This window comes from Aquila chrysaetos, chromosome 10, assembly GCF_900496995.4.
Source record: "Aquila chrysaetos chrysaetos chromosome 10, bAquChr1.4, whole genome shotgun sequence".
NCBI lineage: Eukaryota > Metazoa > Chordata > Aves > Accipitriformes > Accipitridae > Aquila > Aquila chrysaetos.
The window spans coordinates 41,066,576-41,089,137 of NC_044013.1; the positions used below are offsets into that span (position 1 = coordinate 41,066,576).

At 39.0% G+C, this 22,562-nt stretch overlaps 1 protein-coding gene across 1 annotated transcript; it reads right to left on the reverse strand.

Moving 5' to 3' along the window:
- Positions 1–1,581: 1,581 nt before the first annotated feature.
- Positions 1,582–21,804, reverse strand: CA4 (carbonic anhydrase 4). Its single transcript, XM_030028953.2, has 8 exons — positions 21,623–21,804; positions 9,907–9,960; positions 8,922–9,092; positions 6,197–6,354; positions 5,388–5,480; positions 5,054–5,117; positions 4,402–4,565; positions 1,582–3,343 (listed from the first exon to the last, which is right to left on the reverse strand). The coding sequence occupies exons 1-8, from the start codon at positions 21,678–21,680 to the stop codon at positions 3,155–3,157; spliced, it is 951 nt and encodes a 316-aa protein (XP_029884813.1). The 5' UTR covers positions 21,681–21,804; the 3' UTR covers positions 1,582–3,154.
- Between the last annotated feature and the right edge of the window lie 758 nt (positions 21,805–22,562).

The window sequence follows — 22,562 nt, forward strand, 5'->3', positions numbered from 1 at the left end:
CCCCCACCCTTTCCTGTATTGCCACAGCTTGGCTATTTTTTCTTCAAGAGCTACTGTCGTTTCCTAGTGTCTTTGCAATATAAGAAGTTTCATGCCAAATGTAGCATAGACAAATTTCTTGAAAATCGGCACCTGAAGCTGCTTGTGGAACAGCAAATTACTTTTCCATAACTGTCTTCACAAACGAAAACCAAATGTCCCACTTCAAGCCTTCCTGTCTTGTACTGTTTTTTAAATTGCATAGCTTTTGCTGTAGATTTGTATTTATTCACTGCATTAATACTAGTCCTGTAATTGTCCTGCACCAGAACAGAATGTGTCTGCCCGGTTGCAGAGGTGCCTCTGACAAAGAACAAATTGAACTAGATCACTGACACAGATGCAGATTGTAGCATTTCCCTTTTCCTCATTGGCATAAAATTCAGATTCACTCAGTAAAAATGATCATAATTGCCTATTCAGGTTTTGTTCATGCTGAGGTTTATGCAGAAGAATACTTACAGAGGACTAACCATCTTCTCAGCAGATTTTTTTTTTCTTCCTCTTAGTAATGTTTTAATATGTTTCATAGTAAATGAGATCCTCCCACATCGTAACTAATTGCCATAAATGGCCCTCTCTACCTACATGGTAAGCTGAGCCACAACCTAGTGAAAAGTTGCCCCCATGATTGATCATTTATCAGTAGCAATAAATAACAGTTGACCCAGATCCTCCATAGTTTCTTCCAATCATCCTTAAGAGAGGTGCCTTTGGGCACCATGAAGAATCACTTCATGAATTCAGTAAATAATCTGAATAGAGTAGAATGACGGGCTCTTACACATACTCCCACCAGATGCAGGGGGCTTTTTTAGTGCAAAAGGCATTGTTTTCAGTGGAGGCATCCTGATGAGTATTCACATTGCTGGTCTTTAAAACAGGAGCTCCCAGTCCTACAGGACTTTTGTATGTGATTGTGCTGCCCACCATGTTGCTTGTAAATCTTGAAAGAGCAGTAAAACATGAGCCTTTCAGAATACTTCCATTTATTACATTTTGTAACACAGCCTGAAAACAAAGCATCTTTCCTCTTAATTCCTTGATGCGTTCTCTACTGGTGGGTTGTTGGGGGATGTAATGGAAAAAGCTAACACAGAGATGTTCAACAGGTGGGTAAGTATGCAACCATTTATCCTGGTTAACTAACTAGCCAAGCGTTTGTACAGAAGTGAAGTTACCCTGGGTAAATCCATGGTACCCTTTCTTTCATGGTAAGAAATCTGCCTGTCCTCTCCCTGATGGGCTGGGTGTGTGCAGCAGCTCTGCTGAGCAAGGTGCCATATACAAAGCAATTTTGCTATGTGTAGATAATACCCAGGTGACCCATGTGAAGTTAAATCTCCAGAAGCCTGCTGGCATCAGAAACATCCCAATGTACTGCAAATCCATGTTGACCCCCCCCACCCCAAATGCACACTCAACCCTAAATGTCGTGAAGAAAATAGGGGAAAAAAAGTCACATTCCTTTTCTGAACGAGTATTGTGTGGATTCCCCTTCAGCAAGGACAAAAGAAATAAAAACTCAAGGCAATGAAAACATAGGTCTGTGTTCAACTTTAATCCTTCATTTATGTTTGCTTCTCAAGTTTTTCAGTTAGCTAAAAATACAGTTAAAGTCTTAATGATTCCTCTAAACCTGAAAAGGTGAATTTGCTTTCCCATGTGTTTTTTTTAAGCTTATATTATTGATTGTTAAATATGAAAATAATTCCCCCCCCCCCCGCTTTTTCTCCTTTGGTGAGCTGTGGTTAGTCTCACTGCCATGATTTTCCTGAAAATGGCCATATAGCTGTAGCATAAAGTCATCTTTGCAAATATTACGCTAAAGAAAAAAATACAAGTCTGCTAATACGAAATTCTATTTTGGTGTGACCAAAATCTAAAATTCTAGAAGAAGCTGTAACATGTTCTATGGCATTAGCCAAAGAAAACTGTTATGACTTTCTTCGGAGAGAGAACTGGAATAATACAAGGAAATCCCATTTCCCAATGTATCGAGCTTTTCTGTAAGTAATTGAGTAAGATCTGAAGAAATCAGTTCAAATCACAATCTTCTTGGAAAAACTATGAATCTTAACCGTATGTGAATATTGCAGGTATGTTGTTATTAAAAAAAAAAAAAAAATGTTCACACTGAAATGTTCAAACTGACATTTTAAAACTTCTAAAATGTGATACTGGAAAGAGCCATTTCTTGAGCTGTCCCATTTTATTAGGCAAATGAAAACTGTAAAGGATCATCAAAGTCTCATGCTTCAAATGCAGCCCTCCAAAGAGAGGGATTTTCCACAGATGTGCAACTGGTACGTGCAGTTGAGCTTCCCTTTTCCTTTCTAGCACGTCATATTGGCCATGGGCATCCCAGAGAAGGATGCTGTACTAGGCTGAATAAATAGGTTTAAGAGAGAAACCTGAAATCCAGAATCAGTAGATTAGATGAAAGGAATCCAGTATCCTTATCTAAAAATTAACTTTAGAAATTCTGAAGGAAGAAGGCGGGGGGGAATTGCATTAGTACAGGTGAAATTTGTCACATATCCTTCACTAGATAGGATCACCCAGATCAATTGCAATTGTTGCTCAATTGTGTGTGAGCATTTTTTTCTTTGCTCTGTGTTGTACCTTCCTGTAGGACAATGTAGGGATGATAAGAATTACTCCCCGTGTTACCGTCTTCCTGATTTGCAGTGTTGAATGTAAACATACTCCAAACAAACCCCTTCATAGGCACTTAAGCAGAGATTCCTCTTGAAGGTCCTCTGTATAGCTTGCAAAGTGTCCGTCCAGCATTGTGTTAAAACTACAGGCTTGCAAATAATCCATCCTAATTCTTTCTTTAAGTGTTTGGTTTTTTTAAAATTTTAATCTTAATAGCTTTATCTTACAGTTCCATTGATTTCTTGTGATTTAGTGCAATGGGTTTCATTTTATGTAAGAGCAGCAACAGAAGTCCTTGGTTAGTATCTGGAGGAGGACAAGGTTAAATTCTGTATTGAGATATGATTCATGAGTTGGTAGTTAGAGAGACTACTTGATACAAAGAACCAACAGCAGCAACAACAAAAAAAAAAACCTCCAAAAAGCCCAGAACCTTGAATGAAGTGAGAAGTGTTCATTGGAAAAGAGAACTCAGGATGTACGTAAGCATCAGGAGCAACATTAAAACCTTAGCGGTAGGCAGGAGGGTGCTGGCACTGGACCAGTACACCTTTCGTTCATTCAGAAACTGAACAGGCCGGAAATTTTCAACCATGTAAGTTGAGTTCTTCCCATCAAAGTGGACTGTGGAAAATTGAGAAATCTGCAGACATCAGAGAAAAGAATAGATCGTTAAATCCTTTTTCCATGGAACACTGGAAATTGTGATATTCTAAATCTGCAGTGCCTTACTCTGTGGCATTGTTTTGAACTGTATGGATGCATTAAACCTTGCAGGAAACAATGTGATGGAGGCTACTGCCAGAGGTCACTGACAGATGACTTGTTTTAGCCTTGGAAATCATGGGGACTTCCTTTCCGTGTGAGCCAAATGCTTTGTCCACCTCAAGGACCTGGTTACACCAGTCCTCTTGACGCACACAGTCCTGTCCTTGTCCATCACGTCACAGTGACGCAAAGTAAGAGGACTTTGCTTTCGAATTTCTAATTGCTTGCAGCGCGACACTGGCCCAGAGCAAGCAGATGCTCACCCTTGTGTACTGTGCTATGCTGACTTGTGTGTGGCTGAGCACTGACTGAAGTGATTAGGAGTACAGTGCAGGTAAGGAACTAAAATACAGATGCTGGCTCTCGGCCAGGCTGTGCTGGCTAGTAGTATTGCTGAGAGTCCACTCCATGACACCTGAATTTTTTAATCGTGTACTCTGTCAGCCGAACAATCTGCATTTTTAGAGGCAGTCATGATTCCGTCTCCTGTTCCTCTCTGTAGGACATGAATGGGTTGCTTAAAGCTGATGCCAATAGACTCAAAGTTTGGATTTTGAAGTATTCTGTTTTGGTATCCTAATACTTACAAGAATAGAAGAAAAACAGTGACATTTTGCGGGTGAGCAGATGACAGCCGTGGAAGTGCTGCTGCTGAAGCACTGAGTTAGGTGTTTACCTGTGGGGTTTTTTTACTTTCTTTTCACATCGTCATTTCCCCTTCCTTCTGCTTTCCTCCCTTTTTTTGAGAGATGATTTAATAGGGTCAAAAAACTGGCACTAAGGACTAGGATTAGGCTAATGCCAAGCAAGTGTTGTGTGTCATAGAACAAAGCAGTGGAGCAGCTAACAAGTGTGTGTTGTGTGAGTGAGCAGACAGATGAAGGGGAAAAATAACCATAAGCAGACCTTCCAGGCTATCCCTCTGCGACTTACCTGAGAAATACTGAGTTCAATTGGCTTCTCAAATACTGTCCAGATGACACCCTCATGGCAGTCAGGGGTGGTGAGGGAACCCTTGTACCGATAGTACCTTCCAAGATCTTCCTCAGGCGGGAGAAGAGAACTCAGTGGCAAAGGCTCCATCTGTGCTCTTTGCCCTAGACAAACCATGTGGAAATATCGCTTGTAACAAGCGCGGCTGCGGGTATTGTTCACATTTGCCTTCAAATGCGGCTGCTGCTCGTGGCCGTGTAAAGCCTCACCCCCACGCACGCTTCCCACGCGCTGCTTCACCGCTTGTGAAATCCCTGACTGCCAGCTGCAGGGTCCCACACAGCACAAGTTACGCACACCTCTTGTAATAACACGTGGTTTAGGCATGTTTTTCTTCTCACTGGAATTCCTCCTGTAGAAGCAGGAATACTCATCCTGGTTCGGGTGGTGTTCTTCACTGCAAATATGGAGAGCTAGATTTTCTCCCACCTGCAATGCTCTGAGTACTTGACAAACTAACCTCTATCTTTTGGCTTTGACTTTCAAGTAACAATCTCTACCGTAATTAGAACAGGATTGGACCGTGAACTACCTGGTAGTATATGTGCTGAAATAAATATACGTTGCATTTTGACCAACAAAAGTGTCTTACCTTTGTATTTAATATTCTCTAATTCATTTATTAGAGTAGCATAGTTTTTATTTTCTTCTTCAATCTGAAACAGAAATATTTTGATTCCAAATCATGCTTTTCTCAACAACTGGTTGCTTTAAATTAATTGCAAATAAAACAGAAAAGACCCACAAGGCTAAAAGATAACAGCAAGCAGAATATAGAAAAGGGTAAAGGAACTAAGTGCTGGCACTGAATGCCTGCAGAAGACAGGGAGGCTTAGGTCTTGGACTACTGTAACATTAACACAATCGATCACTCAGCCAAATTGCTGATAGATTTGAGATGGGCAATTAAAAATTTAGCTACCTACCTTTATAAAGAATGCTAACACAGCCACACCATCTGCATTTTTCTTTGCTTCTGTTATACCCGAAACGTCTTCTCTTATGTGGACAACATGAAGCTGTAATACAATAGTCAAAGCCAATTATTTGTTCATTTTGCTCTGCAGTTTGTTGTTGTTAAGTGCAACCTGGCTGCTTCTCTGCACCTATGCTGCAGTGGGGCCCGAGCTGCTTTGTTGCTTACAGGCTGAGGACAGACAGCTCGAGGCCCTTGACCTCAGGCAGGAACTGTGCAATAAGTGGACTACAATTCGAAACTTCAATCATCAATAACAGTACCATCTCGTACACCTCCCCAGAAGGTGAAGCGCTCTGTGCACTGCTGCAGCCCTCAATTTTCAGCCTGTGCAGTGGAACAGGCAGATTTTTACGTCATGGTTTGAAAGGGGGGTGGTTTCTTTCCACCAATCCATGTGTATCAGCACTGGAGACTTGTCTTGCCTTGAAGAGAGGGGTTTTTTTCGGTTGCGTAGTTTGATTCATGGTTGCAGTCCCAGAATAAGCAGTGTGAGAGTGTAATCAGACTGTATAGGCCATGAAATGTTTCTCTTCCCCAAAGGCTATATAACTCCAGATTCATTGTCTGTCCTGTGCCTTTGCTATGCAAAACTAGTGTGTTTTCCTGCGTGTTCTGGGCAGTGAGCAGCGTGTCCTCGGTTTTTTATTTCCACTGTTGGCGTTTCATAGGAGAACTAGCCAGTAGTTTTTGTGCAACAGTATCTTAAAAAGCCAGAGTTCTTGAGTAAAAGCCATAATCCACAACAGTCTCACCTACCTCCATGGCTTGTTTTTCTCCATCTATGCTGTGCTCTGACCCGGGAAGGTATTGCTGCACACCTTGGACTCCCCAGTGCAAATGAAATTCTATTGCCTTGTATTTTCTTCCCAGACCTCCGCCTCCAATTTTAGGGGAAGTGCTTAATGTTACTTTAACTGGGGAAAACAAATAAGTTGTTTAAAAAAAAAAACAAAACACAACAGATTATACATTAACAGTATGTGAGAGTAGCAAGATGCATGTTCTTGAGGTTCAAGTTTATCCTAAAGTTCTGGCTTGGTTTTTCATACCTGAATGTTCCAGAAGTTCAACCTTGCAGAAGCTGAACTCTTGCAAAATGCTAGCTGAGATTAATTTGAGATGAAAGGGAGAAATATCATAGCGCACTTCCCAGTAATATGCAACAGCATTTGAGTCTCCCTCTATGGCACAGCACTTGGAGATTCTCTTCCCATTTCTACCTGGGATTTGCTCTGTGGACTTGAATGTCTTGAGTAGAGCCTCACTTGCTGGGGAGCTGAGCTACCCGTTATTTCAGCTGAATAAATAATAGTAAATAAAATAAATTTGGTGATACTTGTTTCCTTTTGTAAAATGGAGGAAAAGGACAGCACTACTTTGGATTGTTCTGGGGTAAGGGTTTTATAGACTTTTATGACATCCATTTATGTATCCTTTGGAGTATCATCGGTTAATCGCATTTTGAAGAAAACAGGGTAATAGCCTGTCTTTCCTTGATTGCACTGAGGGGATTTGTAGGGATTTGTTCACTGACATTATAACCCCAGGAGTGAGAGCTACTTGTACCTTTCAGAAGACCCTATATTCCTTCATTTTTTGTCTAGGAGAATACCCTCTATCAAAGTATTCCTAAAAATAACCTTGATCCCAGTTTATTTGGTTTTTTTAAGCATCATTTTTATCTCCTATTGCCTGCGCTGTAACATTTGTTTTAGGCAGGGTTTAAAGATATTCTGTTTTAATTTAGAGTAGTGTTGCAACTTAAGCCTAAGCATCTAAGTCATTATATCTATTTAATGTGATGCTTAATCTGTTGTTAACAGCAAAACAAAATTTTCTTAGGAGACACTTTTCTAGCTATAAATCACCATCACATCCTGTGCTTGAGACTTTTGTGATGTATTTTTAAAATTTACTTATTAGGATGTCTACATTATGCACAGTACTTTTCTTTCCATAGGAAAGATTGTTTTGACCTGGATTGAAGCCCCAGAGATTTCATTTCTGTTCTGAATTTCAAATGAACTGGAAGCTTGCGTGAGTCATTTAGTTACTTTGCTTTTTTTATCTGTAAATGGATGAGTAACATATCTTTGTTGGCTTTGTTTATTTAGATTCTAGGACCTTTGAGACTCTGACCTTTGCTATCTGCACATCATCAAACATAATGATAATCTAATCTCACGTAGAGCTTCTAATTGCAGCTGTAATTTAAGCAATAACAGTTCCAGTGTTGTACTCACTGTAGCCCAGGGATTGGTTGCCCTCAGAAGGAAGAAATTTTAAAAGCCCAGATAAAAACCTAATCCTTTTGCATGGTTGGGAACGATGAGAGTTCTGACCAATCCTTATGAATATTAATTTGTCTGTAAAAGGTATTTCTACGCACAGCAACTGTAATATGGAGATTCTAGAATATCATTCTGTAACGGGAAAGTCATTAACCCATGCACTAAAAGTTAAAACATGTCTTTTTCTTATGGTCTGTCAAAATACCAATGTTTTAAAGTAGGACCTCTGGGTGTGAAAATCTACCCAGCTGTCTACCTTTCTACCTTTCCACCTTTCCATTTTAAGTTAGGAAAATACTTGCTGCTTGCAATTTTCCACTTTAGGGATTTGGCAGTTAAAACAATCCATCTAAGATTTTTAATAACCCCTGTAGATATTTTTTTAAAAAATGACAACAGATTTATTTTTAAAGTTAAAGTAATTTAGCATAATATTGTTGAAGCATCATCATTAGTATTGCTTTTAGTGAAGAAAAGTGAAGGAAGTGGAACAGTTCTAAATTATATTCACTGATTCACTATTTACTGATTTGCTGTTCACTGATTCATTGTTTACTGAATCAGTAAGTAGCTAATCAACAAGCTCACATTAGATTACTTCTGTTTGCAGAGAAAACAGGTTGAAATCTGAGAAGATTTCAGCTCATTGTTTAAAGAACTAGTAAGACACACACACTGCGAGCCGCTGGTTGAATGACTTTCCCAGATTATGTTCTTCTTCAGCAGAATTCTTCTTTGTACATGAGCAAGGGTTAGAAAGGGCAAGCCCGGAAATTAAGGGTATAAGAGCATTCAGCAGAAATTACACACCTCTGCCAAAACTGTTGTCCTAAACCCCTATACCCACCCACCTCCTAGTCCTAGAGGTTGTTGTTTGAGGTTCCCTAGACATCTTGAGTTCTGTTTCTGCATGTGCAAAGAACCGATTTCTGCTGAGACGCTCAAGGACCGTGTCCAGAATCCAAAAACCAGATCATTCCCCAAAGTTCCCAGAAAGCCTTGCTTCAGAAGGTGTTCTGAAAGTTTCACTTCTGAAAGATAGGGGTGCTATCTTATTTTCGCTCCCTTGCTTTTAAGTAGCAGTAGTGATATCTAACACCTTGCCCAGAACATGGAAGAAGTGACTGGATTGTTCCAAGTGAAGGCACAAGTAAATCCCATAATAACAGTAATAATTTGACAGTACTTGCCTGTATGTCCATTATTTTCTATGTTCCACTTCGAAGACCCCTTCACATCATATCCTTCAAAATCCAGTGGTTTAAGGCTCTTGTCATAAACAACATTTCTGGTGACAATATTGATAGGTGACTGTTTGTTTCCTTTGCAGGTGGTGACTGCTAGATGCCATTGTCGAGGATCTATTTAGGGATGAAGAAAATATTTTTTTTCCTGTAGACTGCAAATCCTTGATAAAGCCAAACCACCCAACAGTCAATATATTCTTGCTTGGGAAATTTGAGACATCTTTGAAGAAAAAGTCTTTGGATGTTGGAATTTAATGCAGGAACTTTCTTATATCATTTTTGGTAGTTTTAAAAATATTAATATGTGTCAGGAATGTTCTGTTAAGCTTAATAGGAAAATATGCACATGTAAATGGTTGTAAAATGGAAAGTGAACTACCATTGAGGTTGGCTGAGCTATAGAAACTACAGAAACTTGGAAACTATAACAAAAACCAAAAAAAAGTGGTGATAGTGATGGTCCTGGGAGTGAAATGCTGCTCTCAGCACAGTCAGTTCCAGGGAGAGCTGGGCAGGACACAGGGGTGAGCAAGGGAGCAGGCAGCCTAGGTGGATCCTGCTGGTAAAACAAAAGGTGCAGTTGTAGGTAGAACATTAGGATTTTTCATAACTGTCCTTAAGAATTTAAATAGCTGTCTATACCCAGCTTGCTGGGATGATTACCTCTGGAGCACATTCAGAGTTATTTTTTTATTTGTAGCATTATCCTTGGTTGAAACAAAATGAAGAGTTAGAACAAACACTGGTATCTTCAAAATACCCTTTTTTTAGGTATCCTGTTCAGCACTTATGTTTGCGTATAACGTGATCATGCAGCATTAAATGCTCAGTTGTGTGAATTTTTGCATTATTTCTACAAAGAGGCCCTTTGCAAAACAGAAGAATCCAAACACTAATGTGATTGGAAAAATAAATTGTTTAGCAGTACCTTCACAGTGTGGTTGTTCATACTTCTGTGACTGATAGCACCAATGGCCTCCAACTAAAAAAAAAAAAAAAAAATCAGATATTGAAAATTAGATGAATGAAAAGCTGTACAAATTGTCCCTTGAGAAAGCAGATGGGAAACGGGGTTGCAACCTGAGATCCTCAGAGAGTGATGACTGGCCACACCGTTTTGACAACTTCTTATTTATGTCTGCCCAATTTTATTAGAGTAAGATGATTCATTTATTAAATATATAAACAGCAGTGGCTGGTAAGAGTTAAGTGCTTCGGCTGTAAAGCATGGAGCACACCATCCGGCAAGTCTAGCTGGGTTCTAATATCAAATAATTCAGGAAAGAGCATAAAAATCCTTCAGTAGGCAGCTCTGTCTCTCTCTAGATCTCCTCCTGGTCTTGAATGAATCAGTTTACACCTGTAAATATTCCTTCCAGAAACTGTGCTAGCATAAAATAGTAGACCTCTAGATGGGTTGCAGTTCTAAATAATTTGGGTTTGAAACTTTGGCTTCAGCAACTTCTTGAGGCAAAAGTTCCACATCTGAATATATGTAGTGTTAAAATAAATTTCCTTTTATCAGTTCTGTACTTGCCATTCTTTCATATACTTGTAAATTCACTTATGCAAGATGATTTATCTCACTCCGTTCCAGGAACTATTTTAAACATTACTTGGTGCAATAGGGAATTTTAAGAAACGAAGGATCTCATTTCCTGAAAGAAAGAAAGAATCCTCATTCTAACTCAACTGTGATCCCACACAGATGGTTGAAAAATTTTTCAATAGAAGGTCTTAATCTTACTTTTACATTGTCAGAAGAAATATGAAATTCAGAGGAAGAGAGCTGATTTAACTTAAGTATATGTTGATCTAGCCAAGAAAGTAAGGACTAGTTTGTTTATCACAGCCTGCTTCAGTGGCTGTTTATGACAGTTATAAAGTTTAAATGGACTTTAACAGCAATAGTTCTCTTTGGCTATTGAACTTTAATCAATAACAATTCAAAACCTCTTATAATCATGATTAATACTATAGTTTCTGTTTGCCTATGATTAGTAAATTATGGGCATTTTAATAAATGGCTAATCAATTTTTAGGGATTATTATGGAAGAGTCCTGTCATTAGATTGCTAGTTACCATAATTTGTGATCTTTTATAAATCATCTGCTGGAAGGCTCGTAACTGCTTTTAACACCTTTATCTTCATATCAGTAGCATAGCAATACCATCAATCTATTAAGTATTTAGAAGAAGTTATAAATAGAACCTTGATGCAAAATATGGCTAGCTATAACAACAGAGGGAGACTTGGATGAGCTTGTGGCAATTAATATATTCTTGAAAAATGATACTGTTTTAGTTCATCTCTCACAAAAATTAAATTTATGCTGAAAACTATAAATAATGTTGACTCACTTTCTAGTTCAACAAATGTTAAGTAATATTGAGGACAAAAGTAAATAATATTGCTAGATTTGTATTGTAAGAACTGTAGTGATTTCTACGTTGTTGTTCCATTAACATTTTGTAATTATCAAAAAATCTGTTTCGACAATGTTTTATTTTCTGACACATTTCTAAACATACACAAAGCTTAGCTTTAGGACCTGCCATTTCTAAAATTGATTGTGGCATTTTTTCAGGCCTGTGTACACAAGACAGTGGCCAGACCTCCAGCAGCGCTGAGCGATTTCTCATCTCCGCTGGGAAACAGCAGAACCAGAAGTTTCAAGCACAGAATGTCACCAAGTGCCTTAATCGGTATTTTAATCAATAAATGCCTAGCAAATACTGGGTAAGCCGATCTTCACAATGCTTGGTTATGTTTCATATGTGTTAGTATTTGCACGGATGTATGACTGCGTTCATATTTTTGGCAAATGCTCTAGCCCAGTGTTCAGTATATACTTTAACAATTGCTGTACCAGTACCCTATGACTGCAAGTGGTCTTTCTTTCTTTGCAAGTTACATGTGCACAAACCTTCAGGAGAAAAGGTATTCCACTGCAGGAATAACCTGGACACAAATGTTTAAAGGTAGTAGCATCTATGCAGCATGAGAGGATAGTTACCTGCAAAGATTTGGTCTCAAACTCTTTGGGATGTGAGTTAAACCAGAGGGGAAAGTTGTCAGGTGAGAAATCAAGGTCAGTTGAGGTATTCCAGTCTGTTTACTGTAAATTCTTGGAACAAGGTCTACTGTTCTGGGTTTGTATAGTGCCTTGCACAATGGGAGTGTGATCATGACTTAGACATCAAAGCATTACTGTAATGCAAATCAAATTTTACAGTCAGTATGATTCACAATTAGGAGTAAGTGCAGCAAGTTCATTGTCCATTGGGTTCAAGGCTGTGGAGCTTTTAGACCATGACCATAGAACCACGAAAATCAAAGACAACCACAGGAGACACTGAAGGAAGGTAAATATCACCAAATCATATTGTCAGTGGTCCTGATACAATGTCTCTGTACCAGAGGAGTGAAATGGAAGTGGGTTATGGAGCTTTTCATTGCTGAGTCTGAGTCCAACCCTTCTCAAACAAAGCAACCACCGACTTTTTACCAGCTGATAGGTGTTTGGCAGGTTCTCTCAAATAAGCTCATGGGTTTCAATCATGTCTTAATAGATTGACACATGAGCACACTAAAAATCTTTCAGCCTGCACATCAAGATGATGGGGAGAAAAAGTTTAAAAAATTAAAATAAAAAAAAAAAAATCCAGCCCTCAGGTGTCTACAGCTGCCTTACATCCAGCACTCATGAGTATTCTTCCCTTCTTCTGTCGAATGCAACATACACCAAATAATTAGCGTCTAATTTTTGCAAGCTTCCTGCAAAATTCCTAATGTCTACAAACTAACAAAGAATTAGTGTTTTTCTATCAAGTACTTATCACAGTTGTGGTTTAGAAAGTTGGATGGTATCAGTGAAGTAGAACAGGATATAAATTCAGCAGTTCATAAGAAAAAGGTCCTTAGAGCTGTTAAATCTTAAACAATGAGCTAATTACACATTGCAGAATGCTTGAGCAAACAATGAATTAATGTTTACTGTGAATTAGATATTTTTTTTTGTGGTTGGCAGTAATGTAACATTAGAGAACATGATCTTTTGTATAGATACCACTCAGGATGAACCAAACTGCCATACCCTGTGTCACTTACAAGGAAAATTTGCATTCGGATTTTATTTGAGTCAGGTGTGATGCCTCCCTACGTATAGGGAACTTGCATTTACAATGGTCCTTTTTTCCCCCTGGGCTTTATGGCTTTATTTCTGAAGCAAGAAGGAAAGATACTTGTCACATCCAGTCAGTTGTCTGTGGTCTTAGGCATGACTATGCCCTAAGGTATGTTGTCTAGTCTAGTTTTAATTGTCTGAGTGGCTCCTGCCACTTCCCTTAGGAGACTTTTCCACAGTCTATTAGCCTTCACTGTCAGGAAATGCTTCCTGTTTAATAGCTTACATTTTCCACTTGCTTATCTGCATCCCATCACTCCTAGAAATATCACTGAACCACCCTAAACAATTCTTTTCCCTCCCTGGTGTTTACAGCATTCAAATAGTTCCTTCATAATCTGTAATTCCTGTTCTTGCTTCATCCATCCTTCGTCCCATCTCTTGACAATGTGCCCTTCACCTTTCCACCATTTCCACTTCAGTCTTTCATCTCTTTCTCCGAAGCCCCTTTCTTACAGGGACTCAGTACACATGAGATCCCATCCTGCAGTCCTCTCACCTGGCTGCTCTTTCAGTCAGACCTCAGCTCCCCCATTCTCTTTCCTGTTGTTTATTTTATTGCCCAGAAAAATGCAGTGGAAAGTGGGTTTTTTGGTCGCTTGGGGGTTTTGTTTGGTTTTTGCAGTTGAGATGCTGAAACCATTGCTGTGATATGAGCTGCCCTGGAGGTTTTCATAGCTTACTCCCATACCTGGCTGGTACACATGAGTTAAGCCATGAGCATCCACACTTTGCTCAGGATAGTATTAGATACTAGCCAGGATTTCCAAAAGCTCCTTGCCTAATTGGCATTAAATAGAGACATTTGCATTGCTGTCACCATTGGAAGTACTATAATTCAGTACACATATACATTCTGTATACATATACACCTGGACTCACAATTCCTATGTTATCGACTCTATCTGGCTCTTACATTGTATTATGGATTCTTGATTTAAGTGGCGATGCACCATATCAGAGGTGTCACCCTGACTTTACTGGGTTTTAATTTAGAGTAGGGCTGAACTAGGCTGAAGGCCTCCTCTTCCTTCACAAAGGTCAAGACAGTTAAATTTAGGGAGTCTCTCTTGGCAAGTGAGCAGTCCTACTTATCTCTGTTTCTTCCTTGTCAAATTTACAACTGGTTTCCTGACCAAAGCTGTTTTTTTAGCACCAGAATAGCTGGAAAACAATACAGTTACGTATTGTTTTCATTTTATTGTAAATGTTTTCAATTGTTTTAGCTATCAAGCCTAGCTTGGAAACTTGAGGCAAAAAATTCCTTCAGTTGAGAACTCCCTCTTCTGTTCACTTAGGCAGCTGGATGGAGGACAGTGCTCCTGGCTGGAAGCCGGGGTGTTAGCAGTTTGCCAATGGGCTATTGTGTGATCTAGGAAAAGACCCTTAGGCTCTTTGGCCCATGGTCAGATTGCCTGAATTCCATAAAAGTTCCTAAATCTACTTTGTCCTACTTGTTCCGTGCTTACTGCCCTACTTGGACCTGCTGAGTTGCTGCATGGAAGCCCACGTCTCCTCTGACTCAGTGCCATGAGACAGGCTAGATGAAAATTGGCCTTTTAATTTGTCCATCCGCACAAAAGGGTTACTAAAACAGGTTGTGTCCTTCTGAATAAAGTAGCTGGAAATCTATTAATTTTATATGTTGATGGTTAGCTATTTTTATTAACTATATTTAATCTCTTGAAGTGTAAATGACCTTTATGCCACAAATAGCCTGAAGTACTGAGAGAGTAAGAATATCCCCTGTTGCTTTTTAGTTAAAATCCCTTCTCTCCCTTTCACTGACTGACTCCTTTGTTTGTCCCATCAGATCTCTTGTCACCCTCTTTCAGCCATGTCCTCGCTGACAATTCGTTGTTTTCTGAGACACACAGCTGATAGTGCTCCCTCTGCACTGCTGCTTTTCAGAAAGCCCAGGCTGCCCTGAACGGCATAGTTCTCATTATTGCACTATTGTCCACTGGTTTCAAATCCATCCCTAAAATCTGTTGTAACCACCGGCTTTGCAGCAGAATGAAGGCTGGCCTTTTCCATGAAAATGGCAAAAGCTAGTTTTGCATGCGGTGTATTTTTAGCTTTGGTTTGTGTTGGGCTCATGCTATTTTTAGCTTGCTTTGTGAAACTTGTTATCTGAAGTACAAAAGACAAAGAAACTTAAAATCAAGTGGAATCTAAGTCTGTCTTTCTAATTAATGAGATATTGCTGAACAAAAGCTGAGCATATATACATATGTCTATTTATACATTCTTAAGTATTACACATCCTCAGGAAGTGCTGATCAACTACTTTGACAGGCAAAATCAGTTCCAAATGTTTACGTCTAGATTTGTGTATCTCTAACCATGTAAAACCAAATGTTTGTGATCATCCATCTCTTTTCCATTCACTTTTACCTGGAAATTTTATTTTTCATAACGATATACATCTGTAGGTAGGTACATTCCAAGATATTATGGGGAGTTAACCTTGAAAATAAGCTTTATTGTACTAGTGAAGCATTACACGTAACCACATCTGATTTGAGCACAGTGTTTATAATTTGCACATGTGTACATAAATCACATGCTCAATGAGGTCTTTGTCGGCAACATGTATAAAGGAAAAATCCAAAGAGATTGGAGGATGCTAGATATGCCCTATAAACACTTGCAAACTACTTCCTTTGTGTCAGAGAGAGGAAAATGTTTTTAGCTGTGACCTGTGATACTGTTGTAGCCTCTGTCATATATATGTGTCCTCATAAATTTGCCGTATCAGAGAAGGAAGCTGGCCTTTAACAAAAAATGAGTATCCAGGGCTAAGGTGATTTGCTTCTGTGGGGTATTTTGCTTTGCTTTGTTTACAACAGAGGCAGCGTCAAATAAAATTCAGAAATCCTTTTTTTTAGTGTTTTTAAAATTTAGTTCAAACAAATTACATTCTGGCTTTACTGTCCTTTTGTAGTCTTTTGTGCTGCGTTTATGATGACTGATCCTACAGTTAGAAACGTGACTAAAAATCTAATACCAGGCCATTAGATATATTCTGCAACATAACAAAGCATCTCCTGCAATGCCACAAACAGGGAAAAAAGCCTCTTTGCATGAAGACAGACACCTAGCTGAAGAACTGGACCTTGCAGCATGTCTTGAGGACCTAAAGGTTTGTGCTGGTTATTTGGACAGCTAAGAGAAAGGTGTTTCACAGCAGCGCCTGTCTCTGAAAATGCTTTTCTGCTTCCAGTCTTCAAAATCTAAATGTAAGAGCTAGGAGAAACCGTGACTCCAGTTTTCTTAAGTATCACAGTGCATAGCTTGCAGCATATAAGGGATATTCCAACTCTTAAGCTGATACCTTTTGCTATAGGAGAAAGGAGAGTAATTCTTAAGCTGAAGTAATGATGTCACTTGTCACCTGCGTATGGCTCCTATGTATGGCTTCTACCATGCTCCTTTCCTTCCCTGAGCTGAAGTGAAGAACAGCAGGAAAGCACCTGGCTGGGATGCTGGAGAAGGACGAGGTGATGCAGCACATTGCAGTTCTGCTTGAGGTCAGCTAAACAGTGAGTTAATACAAATTGATGACAATGTAGTGTACTCATGCTAGTCAGGCTGATCCTTAAATGGAGCATTAATAATGTGATTGGGTCCACTGCGTACATGGAAAATTGCCCACTCATTGCATGTCACCAGAAACAGACTGCAAACAAGTGAACAATGATTTTTGAACTTGGAGTTGTGATGCCCTTGGATGCATCAGCCTAATAAAAAATCTGTCTGCTCAAGAACCTTGATGCTTATTGAGGCATCGCGTAGATGTATGCTGCCTTAGGCACAGCAAAGCAGGATTCCTCTCATCTGTGCTATCACTCATTCATCACTACATGCTATATGCAATCACTCTTCAGCAGTTCAGAAGTCATGTACAGGGATGAGGGGCAGTTGTTGGATTCGTATGTGATGGAGACAGCAGAGGTGATCTTATAACGCTTACATGGGTAATTCTTTGAGAGGAAGTCAAGATCTGCAGATGAATGTAGATTACAGCAAGATGTGTCTGCACAGTACATATTCTTGAATAACTTCACACATAGACTGATGTGAAGAGAATCAAGGCATTCCTGGTCTGACACAAATTTACACAAGAGGTAAAACATCCTTATGCACTCCCGGGGGAACTCCAGTGCAAGGTCACTGTGTATGCAGGATGTCTCTGGCTGAGCTGAGATTCAACTGGGGTCTCCAGCACACCCAGTCTTTGCCCATCACATTAGACAAAGTCTTTCTACTTATACAATACAAACTCATGTGCATTGCTCGTAACTTTGAAGCAAGAGTTCTCTGTGCTTCAGTTTTAAAACATGTATCTTCCTTCCCATTCTGTGACAACCTTTAGTACGGTCACAGCTCCCTATAAATAGGAAAGCACTTGAAGTTGTAACTGTGCCAGTTAAGTATTACTCAAACATACAATACTCCATTACCTCCTCCTAGTAATTAATGCTGTTTAGTAGTGCATTGTACTATAATGCAAATACAAATACAAATTTATCCATATGTGCAATGCAGATATATCTGAATGCCACACCTGGCAGGCCGCAGAAATGTAAGAAGTTAAAAACATTTCAAAGTTTATTCCATATAGGACTCTAATACTGTCTTGTAGCTGCCTTTCATGAGTCTTCCAGTGACACACAATGTTGTTTCTTTGCCCTCTGGGCTTGGTTCTCTGCCCCCCCAAATGAAACAGGCTGTTTCATTCAGCTGAGCTGATTGAAGAGCTGCTCTCTGGCTCCGCTGTCTCACCTGCTGCTCTGCCACAAGCGCTTTTCTCTCTTTTGCTGAATTTTAGTGTCAAAGAGAGAGTGAGAATGAAATTGTTATAATGCCATACCACTTTGTGCCTCTATCATAGACTGTGGAAGGAAATAAGTGCATGCTGAGATTAAAGGATTTGCATCCTTAGATACCCTGGTCAAGCAGTCTGCACCCTTTCTTCTCTCAGCCATAAAACACCTCCAATTGTAAGCCAAATATGCCAGTGAATATAACAGTGGCTCAACCTCTGTTCACCATAACAGTCCCTCTTATAGACTTAATTTGCTAAAATTTAATTGCAGGATCCACAGTTAATGGGAAAGTTTATTAGTAAAAGAATTTCAGCGTTTCAAAGCTATTAAGCACTAAGTGCTGCTACTTGTTCAGCACAGTTGATAAAGCTAGAAAATTCTGTGCTGCCAGAAGCCTGCTTGTGCAGTTTGAGTAGCTGTATGGAGAGGGGAGAGCACAGAGCAGTATCAGTGGGTATCTCCTGCTCTCAGTGCACACTCAGCAACCTGACAAATGAGAGCTTTTGTTTCTTCTTGCATACAGTGGATCTGACAACGACGGCATACACTGATATGTATGGATGACGATAGGTACACTCAGATAAGCCTTTAAATCTATTTTGGCAGCTTGAATGATGACAAGGAAGAAAGAAAAGGAAGCCCTAAGCGATGTATCCTGCATAAAGATCATAACTTGAGATCAAAAGTCTGTCTGCACTGAGATAGTCGAGGTAACTACTTTGAGATAATGTCAGTGATAGCTTGTCAGTTATATTTAATCATGTGTTGAATTAGGTGGGTGGACAGAGGGAAATTCAGGCAATCCATATGTCCTAAAGCACCTATGGATTACTGCCTAAAGCAGCTATGGCTTACTGCCTTTTCTATGTGTTCTAGGTCTTATATTGCAGTTATTATTCTTCTTTCTTAAACAACTGAAAATGCAACTTTTCATCCCAGAGTATATCTAAGTGCACCAGCATCCCAATTTTCCCAGCCCTAAAATGGATTTGAAATACAACTATAAATATGCGTGCAATCTATACCATTAGAACTGGAAATGGAAGAAGTTACAGCATCTTGTTTTTATGCTGCTTATAGAGATATTGGGTATACTTCATATTTGAATGGCCCTGAAGAAACATCAGACTGAGAATTAATGCTGACAATGTCAATGTCATCACGGTTACATAAATTTTATGTTTGTGAAAGTTAAAAGTATGTAAGTAGAAATACAGAAAATTAGAATAATCATGTTCTGTCATGCATCAATCTTTTGGAGCACTAGAGCATGGACTGTGGGAGAATGTCTTCTCATGGCTGAGTCCTGGTCTGTGATAAAGAAAAAGGTTAAAATATACTGGGGTTCATTCCATTCCTCTTAAAGAAAATTATTTTTTCAGTAACACTTGGCGCTTGCTGTAACCCCACCACAAAGCTTCTAGACGGATGTACATTACTGTCCTCTGCAATTGTTGTTCTCCGAATGGCACTAGACTGAATTTACCATTAATAAAACCTCTCTCTCAAAAGGTTTGGAATATTCCTGTTGGAACATTGCAGACATTTTGCCTCTCTTCTGCCTGTCTAATAGTATTACCAGAGGGTCATTGATCTCTCAAAGGAATCAAGCGAGCCATTTGAGGTGCATCAGCGCAGCTATTAATGGAATATGGTAACTGAGATCCATGTAAGTCAGTGGATGAGATGCTGGACAGAGATTCAAGCAAGTTGGTTTCTCTTCCTGGTGCTGGTTGATCTCTGGGCAGGTGACTGCACCAATGTGCCTCGGTTTCCCTTTTGTAGAATGGGAATTATACATTCTTCATTATAGATAATGAAGATTGCTCCTTTATAAAGCCCTCTAAAGACTATTAGTAATAATTTTAAAACATAGGTGCTATGACATTAAGACAGGTCAAGGCTGAAAGCAGTTTGAAAGATTAGCAATCAGTCATATTGACTCTTTAAGTGTGGTGAATTATGAGGCTGCCCAGATTAGAAAAACAACCCTGGTGGAGGTATGTTAAATGAGCTGATAAGTGGATATCAGTCAAGCTGCTTCTGAAAAGTGGTAAGATAGAAATGAAATGCTTATTTTTTTTAAAAAAGATACCTTCCAAATATAACAAAAATAATTTAGGCTGATTCTCAAAAGTTGAGGTTTCTTGAAATGTTTAGCCTTTAACTTAGCATGATGTATCTTGTGAAGCTTCTACCTCAGGAAAAGGTTTGGAAAAGAAGGTGAGGGAGAGAGCAGGTTTCTTGTGTGTTAATGACTGTGTAGTTTGCCTCTACTGGCAATAATCATGGTGGGGGAAAAAAGCAACAAAAAATACTACATGCATTCCCTATCTTACTTCCATCTGCTAAAGCACTAATTATTAACGCTAATCTAATAAAGCCCATAAGGGTTTTCTAAATGGTCTTTCAAGATCCTGTAATAAATCCCTTAATAGAGCAGTAAATTTAGCAAAGTGTTAATCAGTGAGTAATCAATATCAAGCAAACACTAGTTGTAGACTTTGGAAGAGCAAAGGTTCTTTGTGTTTCTGTTTACCTGTACCACATGTGGGAAGCCTCTGGAGAGAGAATACCTACAAAATACAGACTAGGGAAGAGGGTAGGTACTTGAACTGTCAGGTAAGAATCTGGAAAAGGCAAGCTACTGAGTCATGGATATGGAGAATTAACTAAGAACAGAGAAATAAAATGTGGGGAATCCCCCTCCATTTCCCCAGTGCTCAGGCTGTGCTCCTTAAGGTACTTTCTGAGCATCTCAGACCTCTGTTACTTTAAGTCTGGTGACTGAATCTTGATCTGCTTTAAAACCGTGTCCCTTTAATAGGCTCTTGGTGCAGTGCTTCCCTCTGATACCTCTGATAATATTGTATCTCTTTTTTTTCCTTAATGCAGTCTAGTCTATTTTAGTGCAAACAATAGGCCCTTCATTACTATTAAGAACTGCAGTGTTTATCTTTAATTTTGAGGCTGTGTGCTGATATTTACATAGGAAAGGTGATTTATTCAATGTTATAGCATTGCTGATCTAATAGAAGCATAAAAATACCTTCTGCATTTTTCAATACTAATTATAGACCGCTATTTAATCTAGTCATCGTAAGTGCATAGTGTACTTATGTACATAGTGCACACAGTGCAAAAATAGATGGATCTGCTGGGCTAATGCAGCAAAAGATGTATTGTTCTTTCTCTCTCAGTAGGCAACCATAAGAATTTCATCTTATATCATAAACTGCAAAGCAATATGAGTGGAAAACTAAAACAAACTATCTGAAGTTTTAAGAAGTTTACAGATAAATTGTGTTTTGATTTTTTAAATTTACATATATAGCTAACTATAGACATCAAGTCAAACCTCATTGATTTTTCTTGGAGGAGGAAGGCAACTAGAATCTCTAAAGGTGAAAAAAAAAAAACCAAACCCACTCATTTGTTCATGAGAAAAGTCTGTACTTGATATTTTACCACAAATAATAAAAGTCAGAGAAATAAATAAAACATCCTTCATTTGTCATATAGAAGAATTAGAAAGTCTCTACTGTATGTACTGATACTCAGAAACAAATCATAAATAAGAGTAACCTTGGTACATGGGGTTAGAAAGAGCAGGCAAGGACTTACCTACTGCCTCTGTCTTGAGAATGTGCAGAGAGAACAGAACAAGGAACAGCAATTCCATTATCTATTTTAAATAGGCTCAGTGTTGAAACCAGAATTGATTAGACTTCTTAGGATGTGATCATATTTCTGCTCTCAGTTTTATACTGGAGTAAGTAGTCCTGGACAGACCTGAAAGCCATAGCCAGGAAGGTGAACTCCTCCCCTTTGTAATTTCTCCAGATTTACCCTACTCCTGATTTGCCTAAATTTATTCATTTCTCCAAAATGAATGGCAAACGGAGTAAGGCTTTCTAGCACTAAGCAAGTAGCCTGTAGTGAATAACTGATACTTTGCAACCTATGCACATTTAGTAACCTATTACTAAAATGCTACTTTTTTATTTACTGGTAGCTTTTTTTTTTCTGACAGCCCCCATGACATTCAATTAATGCATGTGTTATGGTTAGTGTTTTGTTTCAAAAACCCCCAATGAAACAAACAAAAACCCAACTCCCTCACACCCCCTCCATCCCTACCCAGCAACCCTCCAAACAGCTGCTTAGGGTTGGGGTAGATTTGTGAGACTGGAAAATGAGACTTCTGTGTGCAGCAACAGGAAACATTTATTAGGTGGCATACCAACACCTTACTTATATATGATTTTGCACTTAGTGAATTAACTGAGAACATACCTTTTTTTTTTATTTTATTTGTTTGGTTGGGGGTGTGTGTGTCCTTTTTTTTGTTTGTTTTTAAATAATACTTTTTCTTAACTTTCCTGCCACTGGTACTATAGTATAATATATACAGATTTTTTTTTTGAAAAATTTTTTTCCTGTCCCCTTTGCTTTCCTATCTGAATGTTTTAATTCCATGTGTCTGGTCAGTGGCAATTCAGGCTTTATGTTCAACAAACAAAGGTGTGTACAGAAAAGTAGCACTACTACTTTTTGCTCAATA

What these genes read in the sequence shown, in the direction of transcription:
- CA4 (XM_030028953.2), bottom strand. Translation starts at nt 21,680, where the DNA reads ATGGAATTGCTGTTCCTTGTTCTGTTCTCTCTGCACATTCTCAAGACA. An exon ending in TCTCAAGACAGAGGCAGTAG is followed by an intron (nt 9,961 to 21,622) that starts GTAAGTCCTTGC and finishes TTTTTTTTTTAG; the next exon opens with TTGGAGGCCATTGGTGCTAT. An exon ending in TTGAACTCAGTATTTCTCAG is followed by an intron (nt 3,344 to 4,401) that starts GTAAGTCGCAGA and finishes TGATGTCTGCAG; the next exon opens with ATTTCTCAATTTTCCACAGT.